Below are 20,245 nucleotides of genomic sequence, written 5' to 3'. Positions count from 1 at the left end.
AAAGTTGTGGCAAAATGGCTTATGGACAACAAAGTCAAGGTATTGGAGTGGCCATCACAAAGCCCTGACCTCAATCCCATAGAAAACGTGTGGGCAGAACTGGAAAAGCGTGTGCGAGCAAGGAAGCCTACAAACCTGACTCAGTTCCACCAGCTCTGTCAGGAGGAATGGGCCAAAATTCACCCAACTTATTGTGGGTAGCTTGTGGAAGGCTACGCGAAACGTTTGACCCAAGTTAAACAATTTAAAGGCAATGCTACCAAATACTAATTGAGTGTATGTAAACTTCAGACCCACTGGGAATGTGATGAAAGAAATAAAAGCTGAAATAAATCATTCTCTCTACTATTATTCTGACTTTTCACATTCTTAAAATAAAGTGGTGATCCTAACTGACCTAAGACAGGGAATTTTTATTAGGATTAAATGTCAGGAATTGTGAAAAACTGAGTTTAAATGTATTTGGCTAAGGTGTATATAAACTTCTGACTTCAACTCTACTTTAGCAGTCATTAGTTTAGGGGTGAAGAACATATTACACACACACACACACACACACACACACACACACACACACACAAGCCCCACCCCATCTCGTCACGCTCTCTCTCTCTTTTAGATATCAAAGTATTTTATTACTCCACGGATCGTTCATTCATGGGATTTTTTCTCGGGGACAGATGGGCTGTGTTAATTTGACTGTAACTCAGCATAGAATATGTTTCCTGAGATTTAATACCGTTTTAAGGATTCAAACAGCAAAGTCAATAAGATGATCACCCTCTTTGTATTAAAGACATAAATACAAAGCCTCCGTTCTCAGCACGGGGGAAGTATTTACCAAGACGACAGGCAAAATGTTTCCTCCAATAAACAGGTAGATCATGTCTACAGCTAATGTGAACGACCCTTCTCCTTTTCCTTGTTATTGGATCGTTGTTTGTCTGTGAAGAGTCCATATTGAAGAAGTGTTCTAATTCATCTGCAGGCTGATAAAGAAATCCCATTGGTGTAGGAGTAGTAATGGTTCATCCTGCTGTCCTCCCTCAGTGTCACTAGTTTAGTGGGAGTTTTTTGTCATGCTTGTGATGTGAGGTTTATATAACTTCCCCCAGTGCCTACTGCACCCCTTTCTCCCGAGGGGGCGAATGTAGTCATTCCTCCCTCAGTCTCTCTGCCTTTCAGGGCTCCATCCCGCTGTTTTGGGGGCCAGACGATGATTAGAGTTGGCGTTGAGAGAGGGGCATCGGCTCGCCATCCCTCCCCCCTGCCAACCACCTCCCCTCCATCATACGAAGTGACGTGTGCTCAGTGACCCCTGGAGAAACATCTTCTCCATCTTTGACGAGCAATGATATGTGCTGGCCGGGTCTCATCGGCCATGTTTAGCAGATTAAGCAAGGGCTGTGACGCACACTGCTGCATGCCTCGGCCTGCCTGACCCAGCACTGTCACACACTCACACAAACACAAACGCGCGCACACACAGATGCTTGGACACACGCAAGCACACACACATGCGTGCACATGCACATACACACACGTATGTACATACATGTATGCAAGCACACACACGTATGCATTCTTTGACACACGTGCATGCGCACAAACATCAATTCCATCCATACAGCCGGGACACATATCTTATCCAATGGGAGGGACACAGAATATGTGTTTTTTTCTTTGAATGTTTTAAAATGCATTTTTCATTCTTTCTCTCAACTCTGGCTGACCCTTTTTCTGAGCAGTCTTTGAAGTCAAGTCGAGATGATTATGTCATCTTAACACATCCTCCTCCAGATAGATACTGATGTACGGTAGGCCTCGCAGGCAGCTTTTTGATCAATTTGTCACATTCTTCCACAAAGTATTGGTTTGATGTTCCTGAGTGTACACCCAGGTGTGTGCGTTCACTGTGTGCGTGTTCGTGCGTGGCTATGTGTGAATACTACACCATGTGGCAGGCCTGTACAAGATAATTCTGTGTGTGTGCAGAGCTCTTCTCTCCCTGGGCTGCTGGGAGTATGTGACATGTCCTCCTGAGGCTACATGCTCTCTTTCAACAGGCTCTCTCTTATAGGACCAGCTCCCTGTCCTGTGGTGCAGCTAGTCAGTCTCTTATAGGACCAGCTCCCTGTCCTGTGGTGCAGCTAGTCTGTCTCTTATAGGACCAGCTCCCTGTCCTGTGGTGCAGCTAGTCTGTCTCTTATAGGACCAGCTCCCTGTCCTGTGGTGCAGCTAGTCTGTCTCTTATAGGACCAGCTCCCTGTCCTGTGGTGCAGCTAGTCTGTCTCTTATAGGACCAGCTCCCTGTCCTGTGGTGCAGCTAGTCAGTCTCTTATAGGACCAGCTCCCTGTCCTGTGGTGCAGCTAGTCTGTCTCTTATAGGACCAGCTCCCTGTCCTGTGGTGCAGCTAGTCTGTCTCTTATAGGACCAGCTCCCTGTCCTGTGGTGCAGCTAGTCTGTCTCTTATAGGACCAGCTCCCTGTCCTGTGGTGCAGCTAGTCTGTCTCTTATAGGACCAGCTCCCTGTCCTGTGATGCAGCTAGTCTGTCTCTTATAGGACCAGCTCCCTGTCCTGTTGTGCAGCTAGTCTGTCTCTTATAGGACCAGCTCCCTGTCCTGTAGTGCAGCTAGTCAGTCTCTTAAAGGACGACCTCCCTGGCCTATGGTACTGCTAGTACAGGTCATCTACCCTGATGAAACCAGTCATTCTGACAAGTTCTCCCAGGCAGCCTCCTCCATGGCAGCTAGTGCCCCATACTCACCACACACACCCTGCCCCTATCCCTGCTGTCATGTCATATTATAATTGATTACATTTTCCTCATGGCCCGGCTGTGCTACTGTAGCGCTTGCACCACGCCTCAATTCATAGACAGGATGTCTCCTGATTCCCCAATGGCTGGTATGGTATGGCCCTCAGCATCTCACCCCTCCTCTCCCCCTCCTTTCACCTTCCTCTCCCCCTCCACTTTCCCTCCTCTCCCCCTCCTTTCACCCTCCTTTCACCCTCCTCTTACCCTCCTCTCCCCCTCCTTTCACCCTCCTCTCCCCCTCCAATTTCCCTTCTCTCCCCCTCCTTTCACCCTCCTTTCACCCTCCTCTTACCCTCCTCTCCCCCTCCTTTCACCTTCCTCTCCCCCTCCACTTTCCCTCCTCTCTCCCTCCTTTCACCCTCCTTTCACCCTCCTCTTACCCTCCTCTCCCCCTCCTTTCACCCTCCTCTCCCCCTCCAATTTCCCTTCTCTCCCCCTCCTTTCACCCTCCTTTCACCCTCCTCTTACCCTCCTCTCCCCCTCCTTTCACCTTCCTCTCCCCCTCCACTTTCCCTCCTCTCTCCCTCCTTTCACCCTCCTTTCACCCTCCTCTTACCCTCCTCTCCCCCTCCTTTCACCCTCCTCTCCCCCTCCAATTTCCCTCCTCTACCCCTCCTTTCACCCTCCTTTCACCCTCCTCTTACCCTCCTCTCCCCCTCCTCTCTTCCTCCTCTCAACCTCCTCTCACCCTCCTCTCCTCCTCATCTCCCCCCTCCACTCCCCCTCCCCCTCCTGTCTTCCTCCTCTCAACCTCCTTTCCCCCTCCTCTCATCCTCCTCTCTCGTTCCTCTCACCCTCCTCTCACCCCTCTTCTCCCCCTCCTCTCTCCTGACACTCAGTGTCTTTCATGTCACCATGTTAGGCAGAGATAGACGGACTGCGCCGGTCTCTAAAGAGAAACACTGTTAAGGTGTAATATGCTTCCATCCAACGCAGACCCTGTGAAAGCCATTGAAATGTATCCAGTACCCAGTGCATCTCCAATGGTTGCATCTGTGCCTGTTTGAGTCTTAGAAGATAAGACAGAATGCATTAAGTGTGTCCGCAGCCCACACACACGGTTAGCAAACACCAAAGGCCTGATGAATGCAACATGAAGAACAAAAAACACTCGGAAGAGAGAGGGGGAGAGAGAAGGATGGAAATCTGACGCCCACATTAGGGTTACAGCCAATAGGAAGTGAAGAAAAAGTCACCAAGGCACCGAGGAAAGGGGGACGGTCACCACAGAGATGAGAGGAACCTCAGTCACACAGACAACAGATGTACACCATCCTTTGTTGTTTTATGCATCACCGAAGGTGGGATTGACAACCTCCTTTTTTGGATGCAGTCACGCGCTGGCCAAGTGTCAAAGACACTGGGAGAGATGTTGAGGAAGAGAGCGACACGGCTATTCTACACACCAGATATGTCAGTCACGAACAAAGGAGCACAAGCAGACCCTCCAGGGTTGAATTCAGATTATGCTGTTATGTATAGAGTATATGGGAAAACCAAAGGCACGAAATGTCCAAAGCTGATAGAACAGCATGCTCTTGCATTTGCTGCCATATATAAATCAGTTAGGAGACCTTGCGAACGCAGAGGTTCACTCATTCATGGTGAGGTCATAACTTGTCTCTGATTGGTTGTTGCAGGTCTGATCCGGCTGCGCTCCAGCCCACCTCCCAGACTCCAGGGGGTAGAGTACATCCTGAACGTCACAGCGACCGATGACAACGCCTCTGGTGGCCCCCAGGCCCTCTCGTCCACCGCCCAGGTCATCGTCGGCGTGGACGATGTCAACAACAACAAACCTGTCTTTGGGAAGGTAAGCTTTGTTCTCACTGTCATGGTTTTGATATCTGTTTGGCTCTGAACATACATGTCATTACAGCTCATTGTGTTTCCCAGCCTCTGTCTCTCAGCCTTTACTATGGGGGCTTACTGTTAGAGTTAAATAAAGGTGTTTGGCGGAGTTCTGAGATGAGCATCAGTACTCTCCGCTTGACTTCTACACCTTAGTCTTTCTCTCTCCTTCCAAATCGCTCTTGTTTCTCAGTCTCTCTTATCTGTTTATTGCAGGGCCCTCTCTCTGTCTATCGCCTCTATTTATTACCTCTCCATCTCCGTCCTCCAGAGGTGTGATTAGCTGGGCGACCCACTCTATTTCTAGATCAGCTACGGGTTTTTAATGAAGTGTTTGAAAGATATGCCGAATCATCACAGCCCTACCTGTTTTCTGCCGAAGTTTCAATTTTAAATTACATGAGTTTTGCCTTTGAGATATTTGAAGCTAATTGTGCCTCGCACAGTAAAGCTAGCTTACACCCCGTAGTCCTGGGAGCATTTTATACGGATGCGTGTTTCACATGTTAGGCTGCCAGATGAGCGTCAACCTTTTCAAGTGCTCTCACACAGCTCCCTCAGGACTCCCTCATGCTTAGTTTTTTTAATTGTTTTATTTTGTACTTATTTTTGCTAACATGCTCAAACAATAGTTGAACTGATGTGTGGACAAGACTTTTCCTCAAAAGGGAGAAAAAAGGCCAAAGACAAAGTGTTTCAAAAATAAAACACAGCTGGATCACTTTTCCTGTGTGCTCAGTTTTTTCCTCCTCTGTGCAAGCAGCAAACTGCAGGCGGAGAGAAGAGAGAAGTGGCTTTTATGTTGTTTTGTGCCCTTGGCCCTCCTGCTCCTGTGTTTTTGGCTGAGGTTCAGGCAGTTCCTGTGGATTTGTGAGTATCAGTGACTCAGGGACTCCTAAGAGAAGTGCCCCTCCTGGGCCAATGGGTTGTCTGTGAGACTGCCAGGTCCCTGAAGCTTCCTAAGAGGGGGGTAAATGCGACTGGATAGGGAGAGGGGGGGAAGAGGGGGCACCATTTGAGATCCACCACAGCCTTCTCATCCCTAACTGGGACTCCCTTACGGACACCTGACCTCTGAAAACACATTGAATTTGGGCCTGGAAGACTGTGACTATTGGTTAGAGGAGGGGGTGGCAGAGGAGAGGGGGGAGAGGAGGGTGGAAGATGAGCTCCCTTGTCATTAATTAGATGTCAGAACTAAGCATCAAAGACGAGCTGCTGAATTGATCTGGGATCTTTTTTTAATTTGAAACGCTGTCTCTGTCTGAGGCACGCCAAAATGAGCCATCTGATGATGGCAGAGAGACGGGATTTGGAAGATTTGACTGTTTTCCCTTCACACACACCGAGCAAGCGCTCAGATGACGATGAGGAAGGAAGCAAGGTGTGTAGGCGTCGGAGCACATCCGAATTATCCAGGCTTACTCAGTATCTCTGTGGATCTGCTTCGATGGAATTGATTCAAGGCCGCTTTAATTATAAAACACAGATGAATCTCTACAGAGCAAAACATAGAGGGATTAATGAGAGACAGTTCCTTCCTCAAACCCCTTTCTCTACTTCTCTCCCCCTCTCTCTCACTCTCTCTACTTCTTCTCTTCTAATACTCTATTCCCTTTCTCCTCCTTTTCTATAACTCCTTTCCATCACTCACTCCTATCTCTCTGCCCTCGTTCCACTGTCCTTCTCCCCTTTTCCCTTGTCTTGGACTATTTCATAACTGTCTCCCATCCCTCTGTCTTCCATTCCCTCCACACGTCCTTAATAAACTGAATTACCTTTTTCTTTCATTTCATCCCCTTCTATGCATCCTAATTTCTATCCCTCTGTCATTTGGTAACTGGCATTCTTCCATTACCCGCCCTCTTCTCTCTCTCTTCTCTCTCTCTCTCTCTCTCTCTCTCTCTCTCTCTCTCTCACTCTTTCTCACACTCTATCCCACTATCCCTGTCCGTCTCCCCCTTTCCCCCTCAGTGCCAGCAGTACCGGGAGCGGACCACGGTGCTGGAGAACCAGCCTGCGGGAACGTTCGTCCTCCAGGTCCACGCCGTGGATGCAGACGAGGGCTCTAATGGGAGAGTCACCTATGGATTCATGCACAAAGACAGCACTGTGCCTGCCTTCAGTGTCCATCCAGACACAGGTACCGTATAGTCCAACATCACTGTTCGGTTGTGGACACTAGCAGCATCCCCATAGTGTTTAGGCTTTATGTCATCTGGTACTGAAAGGGTTACAAGTCTCTGAATCGCTTTGGAACTACCTTGAAGTCTTTCACGAATTCCAAAGTTCAATCTAATTCACTTTAATGACACCCTTTCAAAATGTGCCAGCACTCAAAAAGGGGAAGAAAAGACAGCGTTTCAACAAAAAAAATGCACAAGTCCTCTTTTAAAAAGGAATTGCTTTATGAAATGTAACTGTTCAGTAGACGTCAATCATTAAGGAGAGAAAGGAGTGAAAGGAGAGGGATTGGCTTTGCATGAACTGGGAGGAATCTTCAGAATGACTTTGATAGAATTCAAGTGCAATTTACAAAAACACCAAACATTTCATCATAAACTTTAATAGCACATCAATTACAGTGCACTCACGTCCTTCATTAGTAAATTGATATCTGTAATTACGTAGCATTACGTTCGCTAAACATAATACATCTGATTCATTAAGTGGCATAGATGAGCTGAACATGCATAAATAGTAGCCTACACCCTGGCAGTAATAGCATTTGAGAGAAAATGTTGTGTCCGGTCTGCCTTTGTCCGTTGCCCTAGCAACCACTATATAACACTGTTCCCTCAGGTGTGATAGTGACGTCCAGGAAGTTTGACCGCGAGCGTCAGCGGGAGTACGCGGTGACGGTGACCGCTACGGACCAGGCAGCAGACCCCCTCATAGGGATCTGTCAACTAAACATCCTCATTCTCGACGAGAACGACAACAGCCCCAAGTTTGAGAACCTACGCTACGAGTGTGAGTGCTGGGGATCACACACACGCACGCACGCACACACACACACATGCACACACACACGCACACAAACACACACACACACACACACACACACATATGCACTTAATCCAGTCCTACTATCGATCCAGTAGTATTTGCAGATCATGTCTAGTTTAATCAGCAGAGCTAAGGCTCATAATGCTTTCAGCCAATTGAATATGACGTGTTGTCTTCCCCACAGACTTCCTACGGGAGGACACAATGATTGGCACCAGTTTCCTGCGTGTGGCGGCCCACGACGATGACTACAGCACCAATGCTGCCGTCACCTACTCCATGTCTAAAGAACAGCCAGAGTACCTGAGGGTAAACCCCCTTACCGGCTGGGTCTACGTCAACCAGCCCATCTCACAGGTCAGGAACACGACCTTAACCCCTAACCCCTAACCCCTAACACTAAACCTACTACAACCTTCACCCATCTCAGCTGGACGTTAAGTCGTCCTGCCCCAGGTTTCTGTTGGTTGAGATGAGACTCATTACAGAGAATAATTCTCACTTCAGTGAGACTGTAGAGGAAGACTAACTCAATATTTTAAAAAGTCTTCGTAAGCCAGCACAAATCTAACAAGCTAATGTTTGAGAGGTTTTTAGCTGTTTTCTTCTTCGCTGGCTAGTCTGTAAATGTCCCTCCTCGGGGGAGAATGTTTTATCACATAGCAGGAAATGGGAAGGCTGGTGTAGCGAGGAGGTGTTATTATGAGTGCTCCTAGGGAAGCTGTTGCTATGACTACAGAGTTCCTCTGTCAGCAGAACACTGTTGGAAGCGTTCTGTCAGATGAGACAGCGTCATTTACGTTCACCCGTTACTACCAATGTTCTACCAATGTCCAGAAGCATGAGCCAAATACAGTACAACCAGCATATGTCCCTGTCCCTCTGGCACTCCCTGACACTGTCACCCTGCGTGACAGGCCTCTCACTGTAATCTAGTCTTCACAATCACAGGGAGGGTTTAGCTGTCCTGCCTCTTCACCCATGTCTAAACTCTTATTTCACGTGTCATGCCACTGCCATACTGTTGCTATGACTACAGAGGACCTACATCACCCGGGAAATAGTTGCCACGGACGGGGGGAACCGGAGCAGTTCGGTGGAGCTGTCCGTCACCATCACCAACGTGAAGAACCAGCCTCCGCAGTGGGACAGGGACAGCTTTGACGTGGTCATCCCGGAGAATACCGTCAGGGACACACCCATAGTGGTAAGATGGGACCGGGACCAACAGGCTACGTCCCAAATGGTATCCTATCCCCTATGTAGTGCACTACAGAGCTCTGGTCAAAAGTAATGCGCCGAGTAGGGCAATAGGGTGACATTTGGGATGCAGAGGTACTGTACGGGTTGAATGTGGGTGGAAATAGATGAAGTCATCATGTTTTAACATACACATGGGGTTATATGTCCTGGGGGAAGTAGAGGGACATAGGGGTTATCATAGGGCAGAGTTGAACATGAATGATGATGGAATACAAATTAGGATGAGTATGGCAGATAACATGAAACAGACATTCTGAGGTGCATGGGGTTAGAGAAAGGTGAGTTAAGGGGAGGTTGAGACATGATGACACAGTAGGATAGGTACATATTACAGAAATGGGGCTGGTAACTTGAGAGGGGTATATTGAGCTGGGAGCCAGTATTTTCCCAGGGCTTCAAAGCAAATAAAAGCATCATGGAGTAGACTTGTTTGATCTAACATTTAAAGTTGTTTCTTTACGGCTTTACTATACTGTACCTTACAAACACCTCAAAGCTGGGTGACACTAGCTGCCTTTACCATTTCTCTACAGTAATGCACAGTGATGGGTATTATGACGTACTCTATGGACACCCAGCTATTATAGTCTACGGCAAAAAAACGAGAGTAGATCATTCCCTCAGGGCTCAACCTCCATCCCTACTCTCCCATCCTCCCTCTCTCTGGCACTTGCTGTGCCCTGGGATAGCCCTACATCCCCATGGCAACTTACTCCAGCCAACACCCTCCTCCCTCTGCTCCCCTTCTCCCTGCCCATGTCCAGACTCATCCTCCATCGCCTCTATTTTAAGCCAACTGCTTCATTACTTCTACGAGCCAGGCTCTGGCAATCACGAGCGCTGGATTATTCATAGGCATTTACTTTTATTTTTTAACTAACGCATTGAAAATGAATTTGCTGAATTTCCTCTGGATCTTTTAGAAGCTATTAAGGCTATTAAAAATGCAGATGAATATTTCACTGAGAGTGATCGAGAGAGCGTGAGTGAGGGGAAATGAACAGGGAGAGTGAGAGAGAGCGAGAGTGAAGGTTTCCTTTGGAGTTCTAAGGGATCAGCAAGATACATTTTTACTCTTCAGGGAAGATTTAATGGGCCACAGTAGGTTGTAGTTGATCTGTAGAGCTGCTTGTTTTGCAGGTGGCCTCGCCTGAAGCCTAAAGCTGAGTAGAGAGTACAGGCAGTCACAGAGGTGTGAATTGACTGCTATGGTCCTCCGTTTCCCCTGTCTCGGTCTCCTCTCTGAACCCCAGACTATCAAGGCCACCTCTCCGCTGGGGGACCCTAGAGTGACCTATAACCTGGAGGACGGGATGGTGCCGGAGACCAACATGCCTGTACGCTTCTATCTGACCCCTAACCGTGAGGACGGCTCTGCCTCCATCCTGGTTGCTGAGCCCCTGGACTATGAGACCACCAGGAACTTCATACTGAGGGTCCGGGCTCAGAATGTGGCTGCAGTCCCCCTGGCAGCCTTCACTACGGTCTATCTTAATATCACAGGTAAGACAGATCAGTACAACCTGCTCATATAACAACCCATACTACTTAACTATCCCTTTTTACTTCCATCCCAGCAGCCTTGACTCAACAATGTATACCACCATCGCTCTCTATCTCTCTCTCTTTCTCTCTTTCTCTCTCGTTCTGTTGCTCTTTCTCTCTCTCCTCCCGACTCTCTCCCTCCTCCAGACTAACCCCAGAAAGCATTATGTACTGGGATTCAACCTTTTTGTTAAAATCAAGTTGATTTCCAGTCTCCCGATCCGAGCTTAATTTCCCATTACCGCGGCGTATTACTGCAGTTCAGCCCACCCATGACCCTCTGTCCCAAAATAGCTTTCATTCCCACCGTAGCCCAGATCCAGGCCCCCTCCTCTTATCCTCCCCCTTCCCTCTAACCAGACTTCATCTCCCCCTCTATCATTCATGAGAGTTAGTCTTAAACCAGAGAGACATAATTAATCTGGCCAGACCCTCCTCACTCCTTCACCTCTCCTTCTCCTCTCCCTTATCTGTCTTAATAAGTGAGCCTTCATTCTTCTCCACAGGATGGAGGGAGGCAGGGAGGGCTGGAAAGAGGAAGGGAGAGTTGTAATGGATTTAAGAACCATGTTTAATTCATAGATTAAGACATTTGCTGTAAAAAAAAAAAATACAACATGGAAGTGCCTCGTTACTCTGAATACATCCGAGCCATTATGGTTTTGGGGTTTGGACTTTGGACTAACTATCCTGAAATGTCCTCTTCTGAAGAAAACCATTTTTGTTGAAGTTTATTGTAAAGTTATTGTGATAGTTCTCTATAATAGCTAAGAAAGAGGTAATTGAGTTCAAACGACTCTAACACGCTGTTTGTATCATTTCTCTGTGGAAACGGTTGAATGGTGGAAAATAGAGAGAGCTCTCGAGTGTCACAAAGAGATCTTTGAAATTGTTCAATACATCTCCAGGAGTTTGAAGGTCTCTATGAATCTCTGTCAACAAATGTTTAGCCACAGAGACTACCGGACGCAGAATAGAGTCTGCTGCCACCCTGTTTTACAGAAAGACGCTCTACTCCTTATAAAACCCTTTTCACTGAGGAAATACTGAGCCAAATGATGACGGATAATGCTGGTGTTTTTTCTCTGCTAGATGTGAACGACAATGTTCCCTTCTTCACCTCGTCCATCTACGAAGCGTCGGTCACAGAGGGGGCGGAGGTGGGGACGTTTGTCACACAGGTGTCATCCAACGACCTGGACCTGGGACTCAACGGAAAGGTGACGGAACGCTTTGGAATAATGGAAATACAAACAAGCCTCCTATATCAGCACTCCTACTCTGAGACATTTTTGTGGATACAGGTCCTGGTTCTTAGCAATTTCTCAGAAAAGCTGGAGTATTTGGGGAACTCCAGCCGTAGTGTTGTTGACCATTGTTTTTACTTTAAATCCTTGTGAACAACCCACCAGTATGTAACCGGATAAGCTGAAACCACTCAAGTGTAAACCCACAGTAGCAATTCCCCTTTTAATTTCACCTTGGAGTCTTATACTGAAGGTAGAAAATGGAGAAACCCATCCATGGTTATGTAGGAGAGTATTCCTCCACAAGGGTCTGCTTCCTGTAGCCTGGCCATAAAATCTGTACTTCGGTTTGGCTTCCTGAGCTGAGAGCAACACACTGTATAAAACGTACAATACGGCACTTCACACATACTGAAGCTTCCCCCTTTCCTGCAGGTAAATTACCTTGTGGCCTCATGGGTGGAATGTTACCGGTATTCAGATTTTTCATAATTGCATAATTAATACACATTTAATACACACCGAAAATCCAGTGTTTCTATGTCAAACGGTTTTGTTATATTTCAGTCATCTGTGATGTATATAAAGTGTAATATTGAGATGTAAACTCAAAGTGTAATACATTTAAACTCTATATCTGACATGGTACAGGGGTCTTCTTTGTTTAAGCCCATAACCATGTGTGTGAGGTGTATACTTTGGTTTCAAAGTAAATTAGTTTAAGACTACCAAGAAACACTCTGTGTGACCCGGATTTAACCCACTGCAGTAAAAGATTATTAAGGAACACAAGTGTTGAGGAGACACACACACACACGTGCACACGCTTGCTCGCACGCACGCAAACAGAAGGTACGCTTGAGTGCACACATTCTCACACGCATACACAAACACTCACAGCATTGTCTACATTTCCTGCTGCTTTTCTGTGTATCTCTTTCTTGATCTCTGTCTTGCTCTCTATACACACACAATCATGCATGCACGCACACACACACACACACACACACACACACACACACACACACACACACACACACACACACACACACACACACACACACACACACACGCACACACACACGCACACCAACAGTACGGGTAGTCTACTCATAATTGAATTCCCAGTACGAGGACACCATGTCTATCGACACAGGGGTGCATAAAATGTACTCAGTTCTTTGCAGGCACAGTGTCCTTGGCTGCTTAATTGCTTGCTCTCGCCGAGGCAGGCTGAATCATAGATACTTTGCGGGCCCACGTTTAGATAATGAGGATCATTGATGGGCGTGAATATGAATATTATTTTTGTTTCACGCCTGTCAGTTTATTTTTACCAATAACTTGACCCCGCCAATCTTTTTATTATGGCATTACATTTAATTCAGCCTTTCATTTTTGCTCTTCCCCTGTACGACCCAATTCATTTTTTTTTTTGCCCCATGCCGTTTCAATCCTCTCTCTCAATGAATTTCGCTGAATAACTTCCTGCGGCTGTTGAATGCCATTCATAGCTCATCGACACAGCTTTTGTTCAGTTTGAATATTAAAATTAGGTTCATTCTTCTTTGGTGAATAGACTTCAGGCTCCTGCTTTGAACCAAATTATAACGACATAGCTTTGTTTTAATGATATAGAAATAAATTGTCACGGCGGGTCACATGTGGTTGGGTTGAATGAGATCTCTCTGCTCCAGAGTAGTTCATTCAAGTTTGGTTAAATAGGTATGTGTGCCCACATCCATCCCAATAGAGAAATAAATGAATCATATGCATGGTGTTATAGACTATTTTTGGAATAATCTATTGTTTGAATAAAACTATTATTCTCTCTCCCGTCTCACTCACCTATCTTTGGTAATCCTTACTCTGTATCTCTGTCTTCCTTGTCTCTCTCTCACGTCCATCCCTTCTTACTCATCCCTCGTGTATCTCCGACATCCGTTCCTCTCTTTCCACTCTTACTCCATTCATATCCTTCACCTTCTCCATGCCACTCTCTTTAACCTCATCCTTCATTCTCTTCTACCCTGGCCTCCTGCTCTCCCTCCGCTTCTTCCTCCTCCCTCTCTCCCTCTGTCTGTCTCAGATCTCCTACTCCCTGCTAAACGACCGCAGTGGGGACTACCAGTACTTCCGGATTGATCCTGAGCTGGGCTCCATCTACACAGAGGCCGTGTTCGACCGTGAGACCAAAGGCTCCTACCTGCTGGAGGTCAAGTCGGTGGACGGCTGGGAGTCAGCACGGCCCGGGAAACATGGACAGCCCAACTCAGGTGAGGCCAGCTCAGATCAGCTCATCAGCTCCACAGGGCCGGAGGATAGTGGAGGACGAGAGAGAGAACAGCAATGCATGCAGTATGCACACAGTAGCACGCCTTATCAAATTGTGACGACTTGGGAATACACTGTGTGCATTGTCTGAATACATTTCAATACATTTGAAAATGACCCCATTTTCTGACCAGCCTTGGTACTACAGTAGGAGAGCTGGGGTTTGGATGGCAGTTTCAAGACGTCATTTATGTCTGCACTGCGGCTTGTCTCTTTGGTGGGGAGGGATTCTCTCTCTCTCTACCAAATATACGTATCTCTCCCCAGAGGGGACTCTCACCCGCTGATGAACAACCAGACAGGGCCTTATGGAGAATGTATTTTTCATTCATATTATCATAGATTATTAAAAGTTGCTCTCAGTCGGCTTCGCCCTATATGACATTTCTGACAGCGTAAACACCACTAAAATATTAAAAAGGCCAGGGAGTAAAAAAGATGATCTGTGTGATTTTGCAGTGCTGTAAATGTTAGATGAGGATGGCGCAGCGGTCTAAGGCACTGCATCTCAGTGCTAGAGGCGTCACTACAGACCCTGGTTCGATTCCAGGTTGTATCACAACCGGCCGTGATTGGGAGTCAATTGGCCTAGCGTCGTCCGGGTTTGGCCGGGGTAGGCCGTCATTGTAAATAAGCATTTGTTCTTAAGTGACTTGCCTAGTTAAATAAAGGTTAAATAAAAATATATATATATAAAAAATAAAGAGGATTGGAGAATAGGGGCTTCAGCGGGATGGAGACTCCTTCCAGAACACTGCTCTGTTGCTTAGCATGTAGAAGGAGTCTCTATAGGGCCTTCAACCCTCCATCCCTCACTATCCTTCCATCCCCTCTCCCGCCCAGCAACAGGCACCTACAGCCTGTCTTATACAACACACTGACATGGTGGTGTGAATCGTGGGGAAAAAAACACATACACACATGCAAACACACACACGTTCTCAATCTCTCGGGCGATGTTGTGATCGATGACAGATGTTAAAAAAAAGAAAAGAAAGAAGACTAGACACAAGGATAGAGGAGTATTGAGGAGGGGTCGTAAACACAACCTTGATGCAATAGCAGTGTTTATGGGGAAAGAGCAATCTGTCACGGTGTTGACGCTGCGTACTTGCCACACTTCTCTGTGTGTGTCTGGAACACAGGAGAGGAGGAGACAAATCAATCGACGATGGCTGTATCTGCTCAACAGATATGTCCTCGTTCTCCTCTCCTCCGTCAGACTCAGAAAGGCGTAAAAAGTTGGAGGTTGTGGCTTGTTTTGCTGCTAGGCTGCATTATCTCTGTGTTAAACTGCAAGCTATCTTTGCAACCAGCTTACATAATTGATCTTATCTTGAAGAGTGTATTGCAAATGATGTTCCTTTTCATACTCATATCAAAGGGAGCATATTATATTAGGATGGGCCCCACCCCCTCAAGGGTCTCTTTTCACATCTGCCAACGGATTGCTTCAGAAAAGAAAGTCAGATGGCGAGAGAGAGGGAGAGCAAGATGGAGAGATGTGAGGAATAACAGAGGATGAAGATAGGAGGATGGAGGGAGACGTAGAGGGATAAAGAAGAGAGAGGGAAAGAGGGAGAGGATATGTTCAGGTTGACAGAATAAGAGCGGGCCTGGCGTTTAATCTCTCACTCTGTGCTCTCTCTCTCCTTCCTTCAGACACGGCGTACGTGAGGGTTTTCATCAGCGATGTGAACGATAACAAGCCTGTCTTTGCTCAGACTGTGTATGAAGTCGACGTGGATGAGGATGCAGACGTGGGCTTTGCCATCCTCACTGTCAGTGCTAATGACGAGGATGAAGGTAAGTGGTGGAGAGGGAGAAAATACATCCCTGTCATTCTCACTCTCCCTGGGCTCAGTGAACGTGTGAGAGGGCCCTCCATCTATCCTCAGGTCATGACCCTGAAAAAAACACAGTACGGTTGAGATGCCCTATTTTTATAATGTACAGTACCAGTCAAAAGTTTGGACACACCTACTCATTTAAGGGTTTTTCTTTATTTTTACAATTTTCTACATTGTTGAATAATAGGGAAGACATTAAAACTATGAAATAAAACATGAAATCGTGTCGTAACCAAAAAAGTGTTAAACAAATCAAAATTAATTTTAGATTTTAGATTCTTCAAAGTAGCCACCCTTGACCTCGATGACAGCTTTGCACACTCTTGGCATTCTCTCAGCCAGCTTCACCTGGAATGAAGGAGTTCCCACATATGCTGAGCACTTGTTGTCTGCTTTTCCTTCACTCTGCCGTCCAACTCATCCAAAACCATCTCAATTGGGTTGAGGTCGGGTGATTGTGGAGGCCAGGTCATCTAATGCAGCACTCCATCTCTCTCCTTCTTGGTCAAATAGCCCTTACATAGCCTGGAGGTGTGTTGGGTCATTGTCCTGTTGAAAAACAAATGATAGTCCCACTAAGCGCAAACCAGATGGGATAACGTATCGCTACAGAATGCTGTGGTAGACATGCTGGTTAAGTGTGCCTTGAATTCCAAATAAATCACTGACAGTGTCATCAGCAAAGCACCATCACACATCCTCCTCCATGCTTCACCGTGGGAACATGCCGAGATCATCCGTTCACCTACTCACCTACAGATTTCCATAAGTCTAATGTCCGTTGCTTGTGCTTCTTGTCCCAAGCAAGTCTATTCTTCTTATTGTTGTCCTTTAGTAATGGTTTCTTTGGAGCAATTCGACCATTAAGGTCTGATTCACGCAGTCTCCTCTGAACAGTTGATGTTGAGATGTGTCTGTTACTTGAACTCTGTGAAGCATTTATTTGGGCTGCAATTTCTGAGGCTGGTGATTCTAATGAATTTATCCTCTGCAGCAGAGGTAACTCTGGGTCTTCCTTTCATGTCCTCATGAGAGCCAGTTTCATCATAGCGCTTGATGGTTTTTGCGACTGCACTTGAAGAAACTTTCAAAGTTCTTGAAATTGTTCCGCATTGACTGACCGTCATGTCTTAAAGTAATAATGGACTGTTGTTTCTCTTTGCTTATTTGAGCTGTTCTTGCCATAATATGGACTTGGTCTTTTACCAAACAGGGCTATCTTCTGTATACCACCCGTACCTTGTCACAGCACAATTGATTGGCTCATTAAGAAGGAAAGAAATTCCACAAATTAACTTTTAACAAGGCACACCTGTTAATTTAAATGCATTCCAGGTGACTACCTCATGAAGGCGGTTGAGAGAATGCCAAGAGTGTGCAAAGCTGTCATCAAGACGAAGGGTGGCTACTTTGAAGAATCTCAAATATAAAATATATTTTGATTTGATATTTTGACACTTTTTTGCTTACTACATGATTCCATATGTTTTATTTAATAATTTTGATGTCTTCCCTACTATTCTGCAATGTAGAAAGTAGTAAAAATAAAGAAAAACTCTAGAATAAGTACAGTAGGTGTGTCCAAACATTTGACTGTTTCACATCGATTTCCTGTTATAGATTGTTGGTGTGTCATATAACTTGTCAAGGTACTGCAGTGTATACAGAATATAAATCAGCTTTTTTTTTCATACAATCTGCATAAATCTCCATATGGCTTCACCATAGCTCAGAAAGGACATCCTTAACATCCCAATAGGCTCATCAACTCACAGGCCAGGGACTGCACACACACAGCACAGAGCAACTCTACTCTCTCTCTCCTGCAGCAAGCCTATAATAACTCTCCTCCTATGGGCACCATCCATACCCCTCTCCCATCCATCTCATCATATACTAACACACTGCCATTTATTCACCTGACTCACCCTCATTCAGCCGGCTCTAGCTCACACGGCCCGCTACAATAAATCCATTGTGAAGCATATCATCTCCTTTGGTGCTGCGGCAGCTAGCTAGCACGGTGAGGGCTCTTTATCAGTCCGCTACGGGAATAGGAGAGGAGGGGAGAAGGGGGGCGTAGCTTCATATTATCAGACATTTATCATGTCGGAGCGCGTAGGCCTGTGGAGCAGCAACCACCTCTCTGTGATGAATGGGCTCGGCCGCGCCGCCAGCTCCATCTCGGCAATCTCAACACACAGCGCCCCGCGTGAGGGGACAGTCTCCGGGCCACTTTGGGTAATAAAGCACACACGCGGGGCCAGCTATGCTGATGGGCCGACACCCCAAGCAGATTATCACCACCGAGGGAGCCAGGGAGCTAGGAACACAGAGAAAGAGAGAGAACAGAGTGGGAGAGAGAGAGAGAGACAGAGAGGTCTTTTTCCTTTACTGTGCTGATAAGAGTTCCTGGAAGTGGAATCAGATTGTTTCTTTTTGTTCTCCTCCTGTCAGCATAACAGCTTATAGCCAGGGAAAGTGGGAAGTTTTTTTTAACACGTACAAGTGGGAATAGGATTTCTTCTGTTTGTTTTTTCATTTTGTTTGTTTACACTGCGTTGCTCGCTCTGTGCATGCATGGTCTCCACTGGGATTTGAACTCAGCAGTTTGAAGGGGGAAGGAAGCTCAAATGAAAACATATCTATTCACAAGTCATTCTAATGTTTCATTAGCACTGCCAACACAACAAAATACTCAGGATTAGGGATTACTGCTCTGCTCTGTTCTGGCGTCCTCACTTTCATGTTGCAAATAACCTATGAATATTTTTTCTTTGGAGATTCCTCCATTCTCCCTCTCTTGAGTTGTAATGTATTGAATCTGACTGAGACTCCGTAGAGTCTCCTCTCAATTATTGGATTCTGTATATAACTCCTGATCAGCTTATAGACCTTATTACAATTGCTTTGTGAAGCAAAAAAACGGAGAAACTTCCTGAAATGTCAAGCAGAACTATTACCTGGATTCAGTTACAACTCATTTGAAAAACAAAACTTTGATTCCTGAAAATGTTAGCTATATATGTTAAATGATATGTATGTGATGCTCATGGTGTTCCATTCTGCTGACTACACATATCTTAGTTACCACATCGCTCTGTTTAGGCGCCAACGCTAAGCTACGCTACCAGATCACGTCTGGCAACACTGGCGGGGTGTTTGACGTGGAACCAGAGGTGGGCACCATCTTCATCGCCCAGCCTCTGGACTACGAGCAGAACAAGGGCTACAAGCTGCTGGTGCTGGCGTCGGACGGGAAGTGGGAGGACTATGCGGATGTGATGGTCAACGTGGTGAACAAGAACGACGAGGCGCCAGTGTTCACGGTCAACGAGTACTATGGTTCTGTGACTGAAGAGCTGGATGGATCGCCTGTGTTTGTGCTTCAGGTATGTGTGAAACACTCATACAGTCATCTTAATTTGTCAAGTTATTATGACAACAGATACAAGTGATCTATTAAGTCATCACATGTGTTAGCAGAAAATGAGGGAGAATAGTATGATATACAGTATCAGACGTCTGAAATCTCGTGAGAGTATTTTGGCATCAACTCAACCGTGTTATACAACTCTGTCAGCGTGAAAAACTGAGGATTTGACATTTTCTCTTTCTGTTATCATTTGAATGCTTTTCCCTCAGTATCTCAAGAGCTTAAAAAGGCTCTATCTGCATTTTCTGTCAAAACTGAGTTACTTGCATAGCGTAAAATATTGTAAAATATTCTGTACCCACTGCATTCCCCAATTCAAGTTCAAAAGAATACAAGATAACAATCATTCCAACCAATTATCTCAGACTCATCTTTTTGCAGATGGAACCTTATAATTCCAAGTTCACACAATTCTGTCATTCAGAATGTGAGTCATTGTGCACCAGGAGGTTACAGGCACTCTATTTCCCAAGCCTTTATGTCCTCAGACTGAATTGCATGAGATGACATCATGCTGTTTTATAAGGTTCTTCAGACGGGACATCTGGTACTAGCTTTAGACCATTAGCAGTTTCCCCCCCAACCACTCATTGGTTTCATTTCACCTACAGTACCGGACGCTCTGTAATTCTCATGGTAGATTTAAATTCTCATGGTAGATGTTGCTCTGCCTGAGGATTGATTGGGGCTGAGGTCAGGAGAGTGAAAGTTGTGCACATAGCCGATAAACTAGAGTTGATCACTGTGCAGAGCAGGTAGGTGTGAAGTTAGCACTTCAACCAACCTGATGGATGACACCAAGTCAGCAAGCTTCAATAATTAAACAGTGCTGAACTCCATTAAAAAAAGTTTGCAGGCTGCAGATTAAAAAGCTTCACAAGCACATTCCC

The 20,245-nt window shown here is 46.0% G+C and overlaps 1 protein-coding gene across 1 annotated transcript in view; it reads left to right on the top strand.

Annotated features, from left to right (window-relative positions):
- Positions 1–20,245, top strand: part of si:ch211-186j3.6 (neural-cadherin) — a 232,342-nt gene that overhangs the window by 141,899 nt on the left and 70,198 nt on the right. Inside the window, exons 8-17 of the mRNA XM_014126570.3 lie at positions 4,461–4,633; positions 6,646–6,814; positions 7,474–7,644; positions 7,865–8,037; positions 8,720–8,887; positions 10,197–10,446; positions 11,581–11,708; positions 13,825–14,011; positions 15,732–15,875; positions 19,028–19,311. Coding sequence (XP_013982045.2) covers positions 4,461–4,633; positions 6,646–6,814; positions 7,474–7,644; positions 7,865–8,037; positions 8,720–8,887; positions 10,197–10,446; positions 11,581–11,708; positions 13,825–14,011; positions 15,732–15,875; positions 19,028–19,311 — 1,847 coding nt within the window. The remainder of the gene's footprint in view (positions 1–4,460; positions 4,634–6,645; positions 6,815–7,473; positions 7,645–7,864; positions 8,038–8,719; positions 8,888–10,196; positions 10,447–11,580; positions 11,709–13,824; positions 14,012–15,731; positions 15,876–19,027; positions 19,312–20,245) is intronic.

This window comes from Salmo salar, chromosome 11 (genome assembly GCF_965601325.2).
Source record: "Salmo salar chromosome 11, fSalSal1, whole genome shotgun sequence".
Lineage (NCBI taxonomy): Eukaryota > Metazoa > Chordata > Actinopteri > Salmoniformes > Salmonidae > Salmo > Salmo salar.
Note: the sequence above shows the minus strand (reverse complement) of the source record. Positions and strands in the feature narration are given on the sequence as shown.